Here is a 19524-nt window from a genome sequence, read left to right on the forward strand (position 1 = left end):
CCATGGGGTGTAAAGAACCAAGAGAGGACTTCAAACGTGATAGATCACAACAGCCTTGACCGAGAAGGAGCCCTCCGCTGAACCTGTGACATGGGCATGATTCAGGTGGGTGAAAACCAGGTGGGAAAACACAACACAAACAAAGGCACAGTAAGGATGGGCAAAGTGCATTCTTGGAATAGAGAGCAGGTAAGCTGGAGCAAAGCTGGAAAGGTGTTTATGGAGCATTACAGATGACTTTTAATCGGTTTTAACAGTGTGAACTCTTTCTGTAGAGTCAGCGGGAGATACGAAGCCTTCTGAACTTACACTGCAATGTTCCGTACAAAGGAGGTAACTCAAAGAATTTTCCTCCTTTCCAAAGACAATGTGACTGGCTGCATCTCCTATGTTATGAATGTGATGTCGCTAATGAGCCACATTTATTAAACCATTTGTTATATGCCCAACAATGGCATACTAAATGCTTTACTTTCGTGTGCCATTTAACACGAAAAAATCACTGAGGTGGTTATTTTTATCCCCATTTTACAGATTAGAAAACGGATGCAGAAGAAGTTAACATACCCAAAGTCTTCCAGGTTGGAAGAAGCAGTGTGTGGGTTTAAACCTAGGTCTGTCTGTCTGTAAGCTTTTCATCACTCTCTCAAATAGCTTACCGCTGCATTCAAACATATTTCTGTGTTTTAATAGTTAAACGATGTATTTTCTAAAACCTCATTTCTAAACTGTCTGTTCCAAGTGTTTCCCTATTCAAAAAATCCTCAACACTATGATTACATGTCTCATCTTTTTATCTTCTTAGTAATTATTTTTTTCAAGAGCAACAGATTCATAATTAAATATTTAGAAATTTAAATTTTGTTCAAAGTTCATGCGATTTGGGTTCACTCATTTAGCATGAAATTGTGATTTTCATCAATTTTAGATCTATCCATCCACATACATAATTATTTTCATATTGGTTTGGTCTATATGTTAGGCAGGACTTGCTTTAATGCACACACCCCATATATTTATCTCATGTGCCTTTTGCTGAAACGGAATAAAATTTGAACTAAAAACTGTTTATAAATAATATCTTACAGAGGAACAAACTATTACTAACAGTTGCTTTCCAGTTATGGGATTATAGGCAAACTGTTTCCTCTTCTATTCTTCTCTTAAAAATTTGGTTTATATATATATTTATTTTTTATTAATGTTTTTTATTTATTTCTGAGAGAGAGAGAGAGAGTGAGAAGGGGAGAGTCAGAGAGAGGGAGGTACAGAATCTGAAACAGGTTCCAGGTTCTGAGCTAGCTGTCATCACAGAGCCTGACACAGGGCTCGAACCCACGAACTGTGAGATCATGACCTGAGCCGATGTCAGACGCTCAACCGACTGAGCCAGTCAGGCGCCCCAAAAACTGGGTTCTATTAGGGTTATAACTGTTAAATGTAATCACGTAAAAATATTCTCAAAAAAGGTTATGAAACAACACACTTGGATCTCAATGCAATTAATCTAAAATGCAACCAATAAAAGAATTTCCAAATGCAAAAAGGAACTACGTCGCATGAAGTTTCCATGATTCTTGCTTACGTACACTTTAAGCTATCAGGTCTCATTTATTCAAGGGGCTCTAGTATCAGGTGTGGGCGTATCATCAGCTCCTCTAAACTCAATCAATTTAAGAGAAACAAGAGTAGGGGTTTACTGGATTAGCCACAACAGGCCATTAATCTCCACATTCTCCGTTGTAATCCAGCCCCTACCAACATGATTGGGGGGGGGGAACCCCACAGAACACCCAACACTCAGAAAAGCTCCCAGGCCAACACTCCCTAGAGACAAACATGCTTAGGTCACAGCTTGCTTCTCTTTACTTAACATCAAGACGGCATTTGTCATCTGTCAAATTTCTTGTTAGTTTTTCTTTTATGCCTTTTGCTGAAATTCTCAGATCAGATATATTTGAAAAGAACCATGTCACAATCTCAGGAATAGCTCAGCATTTAATTATCATTTTAAAAATCATTCTCTCGAGTGGCTATGAAGCATAAATCAGAACTATCGTTTCATGTTGCAAATTTGTTGAAAAAACATGGTTAAGGTTACCGTCTGCATAAATTAGTGGTTGGGGAAGCTGGCAAGACTGAGTAATGAAAAGAAAGAATAACCAAATTCCAGTAAAAAAACGAGCAAGGGATAGTTTTAGAACATGTAAATATTGTACCTTTTATCACAAATGGGCTAGATCCTCATACCTCATTTCTTTGTTGCTCTGGCCAATAAGTCAACATTTACTGATACATCAAGCAGGAAAAACTATGAGCAAATTCCTGACTCTGGGACTTGTTTATGTCACCAGTCTCAAGGCCAAATATTTACTGGATTCCATGAGATCATATACCTATAAACAGGTCTTGATAAGTCTAAACCCTAGCTGTAAAATGAAAAGAATGTGACATTAAATATATATAATTTTTAATTATTAAAAAAATGTGAGCCAGATGAGGTAGATTGCCTCTGCAGATCATTTTATGAAAAAGACATGATTGTCTTCTTTCTTATTACTTTTAAAATATTCCCCAAACATCCTGGCTTTCCCCTGGTGAATCAGACTCAACCAACCTCAACTGATTATATGTTATGTGCAGGCATTGTGCTAAACACTTTCACATGAATTGGCTCATTTAATCCCCATGTTTTACATGAAATTGCCAAGTTCCTTCCTAATTCTTCCCAACATCTTTTGTTCTTTTCGCTTCAGCCATAACAATATGAAACCATTTATCAAGTACATCCCATGTGCTAAGCACTATGCTGTGTTTTTAAATTTCATTCTCTCTTAACTCCAAAGATAGATGCTATTACTTCCAACCTATGAAAGAGGATACTAAGGATTACTTAGAGATTTTAAGTGACTTCCCAAGGTCACAAAACAAGAGGTGAAATTCTAAGACTCCAATATACAGACCATGTGGTTTTTGGTCTTCTTTTATGAAGCAATGACAATAACTTGACCCTTTCCAAGGTTCTCACTAGAGGGCTACAAGGTCATCTTTCTATAAGTATAGTTCGGGCTGTTCTCATCACCTCTTGTCTTATACTTGCCCATCTTTGAAATCATTTGCCACCTTCTTGCCCACTCACAGTCATGAAAGTTCTTCCTGTAATTTAATTTTTCGGCCTTAACATTTCCCAAACTGGAAAAGTTTAGCATCACTGGACAGCAAACTTGGATAACTCTCGGTAAAAGCCTCTTCATATTATAAAATTCCAACTTGGAAAGGGGCCTAGAAATTACCTAGTTCAATGTCTCTGTTGAAAAGGAAAAAAAACTGGGGCACAGGCCAGTAAAACGATTTCCTCCAGACCACAGAGCTGTTATCAGCAGAGCTAACACTCATGACAACATTTTCTTTTTTTCTGTTTTTAATTCTTTTAATGTTTGTTTATTATTGAGACAGAGAGAAACAGAGCATGAGTAGGAGAGGGGCAGAGAGAGAAGGAGACACAGCTGTCAGCACAGAGCCTGATGCGGGGCTTGAACCCACAAACTGTGAGATCATGACCTGAGCTGAAGTTGGGTTTTTAACTGACTGAGCCACCCAGATGCCCCATGACAACATTTTCTAACTTCCATCACATTAATCTTTGCTGCCATCCACCTAATTTGCTCTTCCCTACAATTTACAGAAATATGTTCTTGGAACAATATTTCAGAAGTCTCAAAATCCTGGGGGCACCTGGGTGGCTTAGTCCATTAAGAGTCCAACTCTTGATTTCAGCTCAGGTCAGTGTCTCATAGTTCGTGGGATCAAGCCCCACACTGACAGTGCAGAGCCTGCTTGGGATTCTCTCTCTCCCTCCCTCTCTCTCTCTGTCCCTTTCCTGCTCACACACACGCATGCATGTGCTCTCTCTTGTTCTCTCTCTCTCAAAATAAATAAGTTTTTAAAAAGAAAAAAAGTCTCAAAAGTCTGGGTCTAGGAAAGCGATTTGCTTGTTCTTAACCACGATTTCCTGTGTCTGATCTGACTTATTAAGCAAAGCAATATTTTGAAGACCAAAGCTATTTGGGTTTTGTTTAATAGTTTCTTGGGTGGGCCAATGTTGAAAGGAGTTTTTAAAGTTTAATCACCATTCTCCATACTTATTTACTTCCTCAAAGAATTTAGGTGTACTTCTGGAGACTTACAAAAAGGTTGTACATTATTTAAAGATGTAATACGGTCAAACCATAGAGAACTTCATACTGTTTTATCCATGTATCACAATACTGGGGGTGATGGGCATGGAGGAAGGCACTTGTTGGGGTGAGCACTGGGTATTATATGTAAACCAACTTGACAATAAACTATAAAAAATAAAAATAAATAAAAATAAAAATAACAAATAAAAAAAGAAAGAATTCAGTATAATTAAATATCTATACCTCTTTGGCATTAGCCATAGCAACTTCCTCCTAGATAGGTCTCTTGAGGCAAGGAACACAAAAGCAAAAATAAACTATTTGTACTTCATCAAAAAGCCTCTGCACAGTGAAAGAAATAATTAATAAAACTAAAAGGCAACCTAAGCAATCGCAGAAGATATTTGCAAATGACATATCTGATAAAGGGTTAGTAACCAAAATATATAAAAAACTTCTAAAACTCAACACCCAAAAAACAAATAATCCAATTAAAAAATATGCAGAAGACATAAACAGACATTTTTACAAAGAAGATATGCAGATGGCTAACAGACACATGAAAAGATGTTCAACATCACTCATCATCAGTGATTACAGTGAGATGTCACTTCACACCTGTCAGAATGGCCAAAATAAAAAGCGCAAGAAACAATAAATGTTGACGAGGATATGGAGAAAAAGGAGCCCTCTTAAACTGTTGGTGGGAATGCAAACTGGTGCAGCCACTCTGGAAAACTGTATGGAGGTTCCTCAAAAAGTTAAAAGTAGAACTATCCTATGGTTCAGCAACTGAACTACTAGGGATTCACCCAAAGAATACAGAAACATTAATTCAAAGGGATACATGCACCCTGCTGTTTAATGCAACATTACCAAAAATGGCCAAATTATGGAAACAGCCCAAGTGTCCATCGATTGAAGAATGGATAAAAAAGATGTGGTGTATATATACAACAGAATATTACTCAGTCATCAAAAGAATGAAATCTTGCTATTTGCAATGACGTGGATGGAGCTAGAGAATATTATGCTAGGCAAAGTAAGTCAGTCAGAGAAAGACAAACACCATATGATTTCACTCATATGTGGAATTTCATAAACATAACAAATGAGCAAAAGGGAAAAAAAGGAAAACTAGGAAACAGAGTCTTTACTATACAAAACAAACTGATGGGAGGTGGGAGGGGGGACAGGAGAAACAGGTGACGGGGGGGGGCGGTTAAGAAACAGGTGTTGTGATGAGCACTGGGTAGTATATGGAGGCACTGAATCACTACACTGTATACCTGAAGCCAATATTACTAACTAACTAGAATTTAAATGCTAAATAACTAGAATTTAAATAAAAACTTAAAAAAATCTCTACAGACAAAAAAAAAAAAACCATATGCCCCCCAAAATGGCCAAAACTAGAAACATAGATCTCAAAAACAGAGAAAAAGATAAATATAAGTGACGTTATTTTAGATGAGTAAGTTATATGGAACTATTACAAAGAAAGTCATGAATATTAAAGCAGAAGATACCAACTAATGGTTTGCCAAACCATTTTCCCTCTGCTCCTGGACACAAGGCGAGCTTACAATTCCCAAGCTCTCTGGCAATAAGATGGGGCGATGTGACCGACCGTAAGTGAAGCACACAGCTTTCCTGCTAAGCCCATAAAACCTCTCCCATGATCCTTTGCCTTTTGTTCCATCTGCTGATATCGATGTCTACGACAAAACTGGAAACCCTACCCTGGAGAGAGCAGAAAGGTCCGTCAGCCTGGAGACTTCCAAGTCACCACAAAGACAAGATTCCTTCCCTTTATCCGTCCCCCCTCATCATGGCCATATACACCTTACACACACATGTGTGCACACACCCATTGACACCAGCAGCCAATTAACGTGAGCTGGAAGTAAGCTTCTGTTGTGTTAGGTCACCAAGATTTTGGTGTCCATCTGTCACAAAATCCAGGATTTCCTGAACTGACATAACAAGGAAGCACACGGAGACATACTTCCAATACAACGTCAAGTTAAAAATAAAAACTATAAAGATTTAAGGTTGAAAATGTTGTAATTGCAAACTTTGGCACATAAAAACCGAGTCCATAAGGAATCCACTCGTGTTTCGCAATCTCCTTTGATGCCACGAGTTTGCATTAAAATGAGCTCAATGACTTTCAGCATTGCTCATGTCTATGCCGATGAACCACCTGCACACAAAGTCCCCAACTTGCAAGGAATCCTGGTCAAGGAGGAGCGTTTCACTTGAACATGCCTTCAGCCTGAAGGCACAAACGCAACTCTCATTCATTAATTTGTTCACCATGTTTTACCTTCGGATGGGGCACATTACAAGACTTGACCTGGCTAGTCAAGCTGTAATTTCAGCAGTTCTAAGAGTAGGAAGGGAAAAAAAGGGCGGGAGGTGGTGCACCATGCACTTAGAATGCATACGACTCCCACTTAGCGAAGCACAGCACTTCAAAGACTACACAGAACTTCTTCAACACAGTGGAAAAACGGGGACGGAGTTTGTTAAGGACACAAAAAAATAATGACTTCACTACTTTATATTTCATTCTACGGGAATTTGAGCCTCTGGGACTTAGAGCTGGTATCATCACGGTGAGTATAAGAGTCAGCCACCCAGTGACATTCCTATTCACACCTGGGCTACACGGCAGAAGCGGATTGACTGCTCATAGATGCCTCGCTTTCTAACTACTAGTATAATTGCCATCTGTCTACGGAGAAGTTAACAGTAGCAGCCTTTTTACTATAAGCTCCCCTTATATTTTTTCCGAAATTAAAATAACAAGCAAACTAACCACAACAAACCATCCAACTGAGCATTTCCCCACAGCTGTGGAGATCACCTAGAGGATTCTAGGTAGAATGTGCAGCCAGTTCTTTCCATTTCTGGGCCCCAGAGTCTCCCTGCTGATAGGAGCTAGTAGGCAACACCACAGTTCAGTTGCAAAAGGCCAGAGGGAGAAGTCAAATTCTCTGATACAAGACAGGAAACACCTTAGGAACCAGAGTCCTTTTCTGTATTTACTTTGCGTCCAGACTAAAGAGTGGGTGGGCTGTTTTCCCCAAAGCACTCTAGCGCGATGCTATGGGGCAGGGAGTGAACTTTCCCAAGTGCTGGCTTCTCACACACTGGAATCCGACAAGAACATGCCATATCCTCAGCCAACTCCTTTAATGGGAATGGAGACGACATAGAGGAAGGGACAACAACACATCCACTGATCCTCAGTGCTCCTGGTTCAGGTCTTACGGTTTGGAATCACGGAACGCAAAGGAGCCAAAATATACCGTAAACAGCTAACACTGGGTTTGTCAAATGCAGAGATGAGTTGAGTCTGGGAAGGAAACAGAAAGCTACCAAATATATTGCTCCCTGGGAAGGTTCCAGTCCTCTGTGCATGCTGAAAGACCCCCATGCAGTAGAAGTCAAAGGGCAGTCTACAGAGATCTTCTTCCTTCATCTCTCCATCTTCGTGGCCTCAGATCTTATCTCCCATTCTCCCAGGAAAGCAAGAAAAACATTTTTAAACCACTCCTTGTTACTCATTTATGTATTCATTATTATGATCACTCATTATTGATCATCTACTAAATGCAAGGCACTGGGCTGAGCAATGAGGGAAAAACCCCACAATATTTATGTATCATCTGCCATATATTCCATAAGGGCAAAGATGGTGACTGATTTGTTCGCTACATTGCCTGCCCCAGTGTCTCCCTCAAAGGAGGCATTCATTAGCATTTGGTTAATGAATCAACTGACACATTAAACCCTGGGGGTGGGGAGCAGAGCCCTTCCACAGATAGGTCACTTGATTTGTTCATTTCAAGAATCCCATGAAGCATTCATTATTATCACAACCTCACAGAGGAAGCATGGCCTATGTTCACTCAATAAACGCTGCCATCAAAACTGTTTTCCTTGAGGGTGAAAGGCTGCTGTGTGTGGTAGGAAGAGGGGACGGCGGAAGGGGAATATGTTGACTCATATCCTTCGGTAAATGTGTTTATCCCAGTTCTGGCACTGCTGTCAAATGTGTTGTGAAGCCAGCAGGACTTGGCTCTGGAAAACTTTACCTGAAAGTCACAGGCTTCATTTCCTACTGCCAGCCCCTTCAGCCATGGGGCATGAAGTATTGGACAAAGTTAAAGATTAATTCTGCATTTTCTGTGACAAAGGTCACACCTCTCCCACATGAGGAGGAAAAGGCATTTGTAGGCTGTCTCCTTCACAGCCACTGATAATCTCTCCACTGCCATCCTGATGGTACCTTAATGCAAATGTAATCAAACCCAAACACTGGCTACCCCATTACCAGACCAATCCTGCTAATAAAAAGCAATTATGACTCTCTTAAAAAGGCAATCGTGGACCATCCCTTACCACTTTCAGCTCCCCAACCCAACCCCTGCATGATAGAAATCCTCTTAAGTTTTGTTTAGGGTTTCATGAGGCAGAAAACTGCAAAAAAGTATGGGAAAGACTCAATTATCAAAGAGAATAAGATGATAATTAGCAGGCTACAAACTGCAGAGTCAGCCAGTGGGTTCTGGCTGTTTCCTGGGGTAGAAATACATGGGGGCAAACTTAGGAGATAAATTATGCAATGTATATCTGGGTTATTTCAAAAGCTTCTGGGGAGCCACCTGGAATTACAGGTGACACTGGAAAATAATCAGTTATCTGGGCCAAATAAAGAAGAGCTGGTTCAAAGCTTTAACCTCAACTCATCTGTTCCTAATGAAAAGAAAGATGTAAGCTAGAGCTACTTCTTGGGCCTTTAAAGGATGCCTTCCCTGCACAGAGAGGTGCAAGGGTGGTTTTCACTGACAATTTTTATATGCAAGGTGTTACTGTTATTGGAATCCTATCTCCCCAACCTCCTCTATCTCAACCCCATCCATCACACCCCACTCTCTAGTGGTTGCCGTATTGACCTCTTGACAGATCCCTGTATTAATCGTGTCTTATCTAATAGTCCTGCCTTTGCAAATGCTCTTTCCTGTGATCACCCTTCCTCCATCACACTCCTCCTGGCCCATTGGCAAAAATCTTTCATCTCTCAAGACTCAGCCCAAGCATCTTTTAACACTATTTTCCTCCCTCCCTCCCTCCTACCTCCAGAATGAGTCAGATGTCCCTCTCAATACTTATCAGATTCTGCCTGTAACTACTAATATTTTTTTTTAAATTGTGAATTGCTGTAAGGAAAGGTCCATGTCTGACTCATTCTTGTTGGATCCCCAGGACCTTACGCACAGTGCACCCTCCATAAATGCTGAGTGATTAAGTGGACAAAGGAAGCCATTCCATTTTAGGTCTCTGTATGTGCTCTACAGTAACTGGACCTTCAAGAGGGTAAAATGGGTCTATAATTTAGTGGGCCATGAGAATACTTTCCCAGGTGAACACAGAATCTATTGGAAATAGAGGAGTGCAGAACAGAATACGGGAAAACTGCTCTACAATGCTTTGCAGGGCTTCAAGCATCTGTTTCCTGTAGACTAGTGCGCCTATTGCTCAGCGCACGACCTTCACAGCACAAAAGCATGCATGGGCGGTTCACTTGTCTTAGCCTTCATCTAAGGTTAAAGACATCACTGTTAATGTTATTGTTGTTATTCAAGTACAAAATTAGAGAATTTACATTTGCTCCCCACGAAAATACCAAATCTCAAAGATTAGGGTAAATCAGGTCCATAACAGATAGGACAACTGACTTGTTTTTTTTTTTTTAAGGTCTGTCACTCAGAATATTTCATAATGGTCTAATTGATGTATTAGACCAGTATTTCTTTTTTTTTTAAATGTTTTATTTATTTCTAGGAGACAGAGAGAGAGACAGCGTGAGCAGGGGAGCGTCAGAGAGAGGGAGTCACAGACTGAAACAGGCTCCAGGCTCTGAGCTGGCAGTCAGCACAGAGCCCGACGCGGGGCCCGAACCCACGAACCGCGAGATCATGACCTAAGCGAAAGTCGGACGCTTAACCAACTAAGCCACCCAGGCACCCCTAGACCAGTATTTCTTAAATGGGTTTTGTGAGCCAGAATGAAGGCTGACAAGAAGACAAGGAATTGGGTTTCTAAGTTATTGCTTATTGCAATCAAAGTTTAAAAAGAATTGCACATAAAACCTTTTTTCTGTCCTTTTCCTTACTTCCACTTTAGCTCCTCATAACTAAAAGATAAAGTCTAAACTTCTTATCTTGGCTTTCAAGCCTCCTTCACACTGGCCCCAGATTATTCTTCCAGCCCTGTCTCTAGTCACTTATTCCAGCCCAGCCACTCTGTGTGTCCAGTTTCCAGCACTTCTGATGCTTTGTTGTTGTTTTTTCATTCCTTCTTGTCTATCGACTGTCCTTGCCTTCTTGTATGTCTTTCTTCCTGTTCTTTTGAAATCTCCTGTATTCTTCCAGCCTCATTCAAATGTCTTCTCTTCTATGAATCCTTCCCCTTTCCCACTGGTATCCACCCACAAGAGTTAATTTCACTCCCTTATTTCACTCCCATATAGCACTCTGTCCACATCTCTATCCCCTGGCGGGTATCATCTTGTAAATACTAAGGGCCAGGTGTTGTTCATTTTTGTGATTCCTATGCGTGACACAAGTTAGCTGGCAATACTATTTTGTTAAATGCTAAAGAAATGACTGAATTGTTCACTGGAATTTACAAGAACAGGTGCAAGGTGTCAATAACAAGTGTAGTTATTTATGCCAAAGATGATGATGATTTTATGGGAATAGTACATATATTTTCTCCAATCCTCATCTTATAGATTTTACAGAGGCTCAGAGAACTTAAAGACGTTCTCTAAGACCACGAAGAGGGAGAGAATGCCAAAGGGAGGGTTATTATGTACAGGCCTATCTTGGTTCCAAAGCCTATACTTAACTCCCATGTGATAGGTGTAACTTGGCCCATGGCAAATGTATTCCAGACACCATGTTGGCAATTTACAAATAGTAAATTACAATTACACTGTAGGATGAACAACCTTGAGAAGTAGGTATCATCTCCGTTTTACAGATGAGAGAGCTAAAGTAAAACAATCAACAAAACAAAAAAGCAACTGACGAAATGGGAGAAGATATTTGCAAATGACATATTGGATAAAAGGCTAGTATCCAAAATATATAAATAACTTACCAAACTCCACAGCCCAAAAAACAAATAATCCAGTGAAGAATTGGGCAGAAGACATGAATGGAAACATCTCCAAAGAAGACATCCAGATGACCAACAGACACATGAAAAGAGGCCCAACATCACTCATCATCAGGGAAATACAAATCAAAACCACACTGAGATACCACCTCACACTGGCTGGCGTGGCTAAAGGGAACTCAGGAAACAAAAGATGCTAGCAAGGATGTGGAGAAACGAGAAAGCTGAAGTCTCCCCAAAACTCAACCATCTACCATCCCAAATAGGTTACAAACTATGCAAAGTACAGCAGTGCCTGGAGACTTGCAACAGAGACTTACAACCCAAAGAAATGTTAGGTTTTCAAACAATTTTTAACCAAGTTCAGTTCATTGAAGGCACATAAAGATACATAATAAAAAATAAAAATCACTAAGTAATTAAATATCTGAAGACACTCCACATTCTCTCAACTCAACAGCTCCCGATGTGAGCCTGTCCCAACTTCCCATAATCCTAAACTCAACCTTTTATTCCAATTGGAACTGTCTTTGCTATACATCATCCATTCCTTTTCTTCTCCTTTGGATGATGTGGTCCCTCCATCTCTTCTCTCCAAACCTCCCACATTTATCTAATATTCACCTTTTCCTTTGCATCTAGACTTCTCTCTTCTGCAGCATGCCTTTAACAAACAATAAGACATTATTATTTTTTATTAAAAAATTTTTAATGTTTATTTAGAGAGAGGGACACAGAGAGACAGACTGAGTGTGAGCAGGGGAGGGACAGAGAGAGAGGGGACACAGAATTCAAAGCAGACTCCAGACAGCTGAGCTGTCGGCACAGCTCAGATGTGGGGCTCAAACTCACAAACTATGAAATCATGACCTGAGCTGAAATCTGACGCTTAACTGACTGAACCATCCAGGCATCCCACAACAAGGCATTATTCTTAATGTTTTTATATCACTGTACATTTTATGCATTATAACTCTGCTCTTCTATATTAGCAATCAAGCATTATTATTACTTTACATCACTCTACATCATGTGTATGTACCTCAGCTTTGACTTTCTAACTATACCTTAAGCATGGATCATTCCCTAATATAGTAAAGACACAGGTACTTTATATTTGCGTAACACAAAAACCACTCAGGATTGCCCTCTGATGTCTGCCTCAACAATTCCTTGAAACAGGCAAAGAAGATATTGCTTCCATTTTACAGATGAGGAAACTGAGATGCTAAGAGGCTAAAATAATCACCAAAGAAGTAATTAAGAGTTTGACTGCAGAGTGTGTCTTCTAATTTCCATACTCTCTGTATGAAAGCTTGCCACGATACATATTAATGGAGCCTGCATCTCTTCCTGACCTAAACACCCCCGCCTACATATGCAATGCTTAATCAAGGTGAAAAGTTGAGGTGTTAGGTACTGATGGCCAAAGATGGCATATCCAACCACCACTCCCCACCACCACCCAAGAAATGATTGTCCACATTGACATTTCTCTTTCCCCCAGAGTTTTACATCACTCAGAAGGACACTTGTCTCACAGACAAGAAAGTCCCATCTATGATGATGGTATCTGTCAGTGGCTGGGCTACAGGACATCAACATAGCAAACTGCATTTGGAGAAACCATATTGTCAATATGATCATCAGATAAGTAGTCTTTGTTGGATGGGGCTCTTTTTGTATTTAATGGAATGTTCTCTTTCAAGTCATACTGACGGCGTATGTAGTTTGCCATTTTGGAAGCACTTTAAAGCTGGGTGTATACAGAGTTATAATTTAAAAGCAGAAAGACGCCTATGGCCCCCCTGGGTAATAAGTACTACATTGTTCCCAGGTGATTTATTAAACTTTCCAAGCCTCCCCTCAACACTGGGCTCAAAGAGATAAAGTGGGTTTTACCCATAATATGCACCAAAGCCCAATGCTGTCAGTCAGAAAGAAAATTAAGAGACATTTCAGAGTTGTGAAGCCAAGGCCTCCTTGAAAGTAGCATTCATACTCAATGTTATAAAATGCGCTGGTTCATGATTTTCCTTTTGCTTTTAAACAAGTTCAAAGGAAGGAAGGTAACAGCCCTGTTCCTTCCTGGCCTCACAAACCTGTGCAATGCCTGATTTGTAGAGAAAAAAAGTAATTCTATTATTGCAAGCTTCCGATGCCTCAGATACTATGCTAAGTGAAAATACTGAATACATTATCTCATTTAATCCTTGTAACAAAGGGGTGGGGTATGTACTATTATCCCCTTTCTACACGTAAAGACACAGAAGTTAAACCATTTTAATTTTCCAATTAGGAAAAGAACATATAAAATATTCCTTGCTTATAGGGATTGCTGGTCACCAGGTAATAGTCTCAACCATTTGACTGACAGTCATATACACCTCCAATGCTACCTTATTTCGAGTTCTGAACCACAATCACCCTAAACCTCCACTTCCAAACTCTCTAAGACTCACATCCATTTCATAGAACTCCTTCTTTCAGTTTGGAGACTTCCCAAGAAAAAATACTTACAAGAAAACATTTAAAAGAACTGTTGATCCCAAAAGAAATGATATACTAAATTCTGACTCAGTTAGACCCGGGTGTGAATCCTTCATGCTGCGCTGCTGTGGGCTTCGGCTGCCTCATCCATAAAACTACCCTACAAATTCTAAGAATAGATGAATTAAAATATGTGCAATATTATATAATATATATGAAAGCACTGCATAATTTTAATTGCTATTGCTATTATTTTGAATAAACTGACAAAAAAGTAAAGTTACATAGAGGCACGTAGGATGTGTTGTGGAAATTAAATCAGACAGCTGTCTTTGGACCTGGAAATTCTCTCCAGGCGCTGCTAAGCATTCATTCTCACTGATCTGAGCTGCTTTTGTAAGAATGGAATGGTGCTCTTGCTAGCACGGGAGAAAAATCATCCTGGTTCTCCTCCTTCTCTTTCCCTCTCTCTCTCTGCGTCCCCCCTCCCTGCCCCCCAGCCTTCATTCCTCTTCACAGATTTTTGGCTGCCTCATTACACTTTTGGGAAAATGACATCTGAGTCTGATGTGGAAGAGAACTCCCAGATCATGGCATTCCCTCTTAAACCCAGCCATACTGTCCTTTAGTGGCCAAAGCTGACACACTCTGTCACATGGAAGGCTCACACGCTACAGCCCCAGCAGTTAGTTAAGCCTGGTCAAACAGACCCCCGGTCCCATCTGTTGACAGCTTTATCACAACCAAATGATTAGTGCAGAGCCATCAAACACACCAAGCCCAGGGCTCTGTATTTGAAGAAATGTAGCCACTCAGTCCCGGCAAGAAACACCCTGGGTACACTTAATTTGGGGAATGAGGAGGGGTAAGGGTAGGAATCTTTGGTTAATAAAACACTAAGCCTCGAAGCACCAGAGTGTCTCTGAAAGCCTCTGAATGCTACCGAGTGAAATTCAGTCACTATAGGCCAGACCTGCCACCAAAATTTTCCTTCTGTAAAGTGTTTACACTGCAGATTTTTGTTGACCTTTTCTAGTCATGAAGTCAACCCTATCAATGCATCAATCACTGATGTCTGGTAACTCAGGAAGAATTAGTACCCATTTCCTGGGTAGGGTAATTCATTCCAAGATGGAAGAGAGGTGCCTTTTAAAAAATTTTTTTAAATTTAGGATGTAGTAGGTTCTATGATCACAGGGTTATGCTCCTTTTGGTAAAAGCTGCGTGGTGAGTAAATTAAAACTGCAAATCATAGAAACAGAAATGAAAGACCCACTAAACTCTCCCCGAGCCACAATTATTCAACTTTAGTGCACTGTTTACCTATACCTCTTAAGGCTGCTAGATGGGGAAAAAAAAGTCCCCCAAATTGTGGCAACTGTGAGTCATAATTATATTATTAATCAGAATTAGGACGAACATGGATACCACTGAATGAGTAGTTGTTTTAGGGCCACCTTGGCCCTGGAGAAAGTGCAGCCTTTGAAAATTAAGTTTATGGATATGTAAACGTACAGTGCATAATGTTGCAGCTCTGCCTAAATGTCTTCATAAAGTGCAAATTAATGCTGAGCCTAACTAGGCATTTGGAACGCTAACCTAGTTTTCTGTGTTTAGCTAATAGCTAGCAATTTTGCTTACACTTTTATCTTCTCATTACACAGCAATGATGATCATTTAGTAAATACATGCGAAAGGCCACATACTCCATAGCACCTCTTCTGGGTTGGAAATAACCCATTCCTAATACTTGTATTTATATAATTTAGTTACTGATACACCAAGTCAAGTATAGCTGTGATAAGGAACCCCCTAACGCCTCTTTTGGAGGCTAAGAACAGACCCATTCTCACATGGTTGCCCTGGGATGGCCTGACCAAAGAAATGTAGGGTAGGGGCTGGGGGCAAAGGATTGTGGGGGCTCCAGAGCTTCAATGAACCTTAACCCTTTGAAAACCTTAAAGGGACTTAAAGGCTTGTCTGCTTTGCAAATTATTTATGATCATGGAGAGAGGTAAGGAAAGGCTATTTTCTAAGTAGTGAAATATTATGGAACAAGTCTGAAATAGACATATAGAAGAGAAAGATGTAAAATGTGGTCTTTAAGGTGCTACCCAGTCCATTCCTGGACACATGACTAATATCAACCCTTATAATGTTTCCTCTTAGATGCAGGATGGCGTAAAACAGGTCCCATCAGAGGATTTGGGGTGGTCCCTGGGTATTTGTTAGTGTCTGCCAGGCATACAACCCATCTCTAAAGTATTATAGAGGCAAAATTCTTAGTTTGGTGGCAAAGCCCCAAACAGAATGATTTTGAATTTAAGATTCCCCATTCCTGCCATAGGAAGAGAAAGTTGAAACTGAACAGTGGTAATTTGGTACTAGGTCCAGGGTGAGCACAGGCAAGGATCTTTAATATCCAGAACCAGAACTGGCTTAGAGGGTGGGGATTGGCTGGGCTGGGGAAGATGCAGGAAACAGGTTCCCCCACCTTCCTGCTGCCCAAACTCCGTCTGCTCCTAGGGGCAAGGCTCCTGTTCTCTTTTGGTGGCTTCAATGGGAAGTTGGCTGAGTCCCCAATTCTGCAGAGGGAATGCAGGCAGAGGGGAGCGCTGGGAATGGGTCCTACCCTAGGCACTTTAATGACAGTTGTGAGGGGAAATGGGGTAGACACGCTCAGTGGGAGGAGACACTGAACTGGGGAATACTGCAGATCCGGGGGCTTTTTCTAGATGGCTCCCCTCCACACAGCCAACTCCCTGCACCAACAAAAACACTGCTTGGAAATCAGAATCCCCTCCAACACCCAGACACACAGGCAGGCAGGCACAAGCCCTACCCAATTCACCTCATCACTCCTGAAACCACAGACTGGTGTAAGGGGCCTGAGGTCAGTGAGGCTGAGCTACCACTCCACTGGGAATTAGGAAAGGCTACCATCTAGAGTGGTATTTACCATATTGTGTTGTTTCAGGAGGGTTTTGCTTTTACTTGGTGTGGAGCAGGGCGTACTAGCAGGTTTTAGATCATCATGGCCAGTCCTGATGTGCTTGGGGAAGGCACGGAGGACCTCCACATCCCCCTCATCCCTGCGGGTGGCACTCTCCAGTCCTGCATGCTCCCGCAGTCTCCTGAAAGTGCCTAGATACCAGGGCAGGGCTCTGCGTCCATTTTGCCTGCCAGGAACCACCGAGTTTGGGAACTTTGAAAGCCAGGGGATGGCGGTGGGGGTTGCGAAGTCTCAGATTTGGGGACCAGAGTTCTCAGCAGGAAAGCAGCTGAAAATCAACACCCATCTGCCTCTTCTTTCTCATCTCCCACCCCTTCTATATTCCAGGACTCCTTACAGATAACCACACCACACACACACACACACACACACACACACACACACACACAGCACCTTTGGGCTTAGAAGGTTTTTAATTCTGAAGGCAGCAAACCCTCAGAACTGAAAGGGTCTTTGCCACCCCCCCCTTCCCCTCCCACCCGCGAGGCTACTTGAGCGTCTACACACAATAAAATCCCATACGTTCCCAACAGCACAACAGAACCCAAACCCGCCAGGCGTTCCAGCGCGTCCCATACCTGATATGCAGACGATGAAATTGGCTTGAAGAAGAAAAAGCACCTCCCAGACTATTTCCATCCTCTGATTCTCATTCCAAGTGCATCACTCGACGGGAAAACAGGGGGGGAAGGGGGGAGCCCGACACGGCACACACACATACAAACGCGCACACACTTGCGAGCGAGCGCACACTCGCACTCCCACCCGACAGCCGGCCAGGGACAGTCACCCCCAAGATCAATATCGCAGTTTGAATTGTTCCGGCAAATCTCCCCTCGGGCTCGACGGACGTGCGCCCCAGATGTGCTGACACATGTCCGATGCCTCGCTGCCCCGGAGGTCTCCCCGATCGCCGGTCTCTGCTCCTCCTCGCACGAGAGGCGGAAACGGCACTAGCGGCGGCGGCGGCAGCCCCCTGAAGCCACCAGCGCCGGGCTCTTCCTGCAGAAACGAGACCCCGATCCGCCTGGCGCCCCAAGAAGACATAGACGATAGCCCCCCGCCGGGCCGCGCCGCACGGTTCCGGGCCCCCGGCGCTCGCCGCTCGCTGGCTAAGCGCAGGCAGTCCGCGACAAGTTGCCCTCGAAGTCCGCCCCCCTCACCGGGGCATGGTCAGAGGCCGGCTGCCGCGCTCCGGGGCCGCTCTGCTCCTGCTTCCGGGGGGCGGAGGGGGGGGGGAGACGACACCGCAGACAGGGAGACAGAGAAAGAGAGGCAGGAATTATTGCCCGAAGCGCCGGCAGGCTCCGCCGACCCTCCCTGCTCCCCAGGTCCGCGCGCAGCCCGCTGCCTCCGAGTCCCGCTCGGGCGGCACATCCAGGGCGCCGCGCGCCGGTGGCGGGGAGCCGGGGCCCCGGGCGCGGCGGGGGCCGGCGGGTTCCCTCGCCGCTCGCGCGCTTTCCGTCCCTCTGCTATTTTCCTAGGCTCCCCGGAACCCCCGTCGCCTCGCTTCCATCGCCCGCAACTAGCGCCGCCGCCGCGATTTTCCGCAATGCAACTGCAGGGGTCGTTATTTCCTCGCCTACGGAGCCCGACGCTGCCAGAATCGGAGGGGAGGAGGGGGGCAGGTGGGGCGGGAGGAGGGGGAGGAGGGGGCGGCCCGGCCAGGTGAGCATCCCCGCCGCCGCCAGCCCCCGCGGCAGCCCAGCCGCCCGGCGCCCGGGGGCGGAGGCTGGAGGCCGGGCCTGGGAGCCGAGGCTTAGGGCGGCCATAAGCAGGAGGCGAGGGCTGCGCGTCGGAGCCGCGGGCCAGCGCGGAGGCGCCTGGGCCCCCGCCGCTAGGTCGCCCACCAGGATTGGGGAGTTTCTCGTCTCCTCGGAAAGAACTTCGCGCCCGCCGCTGGGGCGCGGGAGACTCGGGCGGGACTCAGCCGGGGCGCTGTGATGCGCTCTCCCTCTGCTGCGGAATAGTGGGGATTTTTTTTTTTTTTTTTTGCATAATTCATTCCCTGCCCTCTCCCGCTCGTCCCTCTCCTGCGCCCCCCCCCTCCTTCCCCCTTTCCGTTCCAGTGCCAGAACACTACTTACCCCAGAGTTCTCCTCTCTGCACGTTCCTAGACCAGGTGCAACTCTCGCCCGCGAGTCCCTCACCCCCCGCCTCCCCGAAGGGGGGAGAAGCCGTCTTTCCAAGTCCGGGTGCGAGCAGTGGCCGCCGCCAACCGCGCCTCCGCTCAGCTCCGGGCGGATCCGAGACTACTGGAAACCCGGGCTTTAGGGGAGCCGGCTTCCCTTCTTTTCGGTCTTTTAGTCCGTTTTTCTTTCGGGGAGCTCAAGTGCTTGGAGGCTTTTGCCGGGCTCCAGAATACTCTGCCAGCGACACTCAGCTGCTTCCACCGAAGGAGATTTCCCCACCAAGTCCGCGCGCGCGCGCACACACACGCCCAGCGCGCGGCTCTCCGAGTCCCCGGGGGAAGGTGGGGGCGGCGAGAGCACCACCCACCGCCGCGGCCGCGGCCCAGGCCCAGGCCCCAGGCCGCGGGTGCGCAGAGCGACTCGCCGCGACCCGGGGAAGGACGTGCACCCCGGCGGCCGCTGGGAATGCAGATGCGGGGGAACTGGGAGGAAACCCTGCGCTCGGGACCGT

The 19524-nt window shown here is 44.1% G+C and overlaps 1 protein-coding gene across 1 annotated transcript in view; it reads right to left on the reverse strand.

Moving 5' to 3' along the window:
- The window catches only part of CA10 (carbonic anhydrase 10), a 488817-nt gene extending 469566 nt beyond the window's left edge, over nucleotides 1-19251 (reverse strand). Inside the window, exons 1-2 of the mRNA XM_039227861.1 lie at nucleotides 18969-19251; nucleotides 17460-18092 (exon numbers count right to left, since the gene is read on the reverse strand). Coding sequence (XP_039083792.1) covers nucleotides 17460-17520 — 61 coding nt within the window. The 5' untranslated portion in view covers nucleotides 17521-18092; nucleotides 18969-19251. The remainder of the gene's footprint in view (nucleotides 1-17459; nucleotides 18093-18968) is intronic.
- Nucleotides 19252-19524: the final 273 nt, after the last annotated feature.

Source organism: Hyaena hyaena, unplaced genomic scaffold (genome assembly GCF_003009895.1).
Source record: "Hyaena hyaena isolate Hyena2069 unplaced genomic scaffold, ASM300989v1 scaffold_29, whole genome shotgun sequence".
NCBI classification, from domain to species: Eukaryota; Metazoa; Chordata; class Mammalia; order Carnivora; family Hyaenidae; genus Hyaena; species Hyaena hyaena.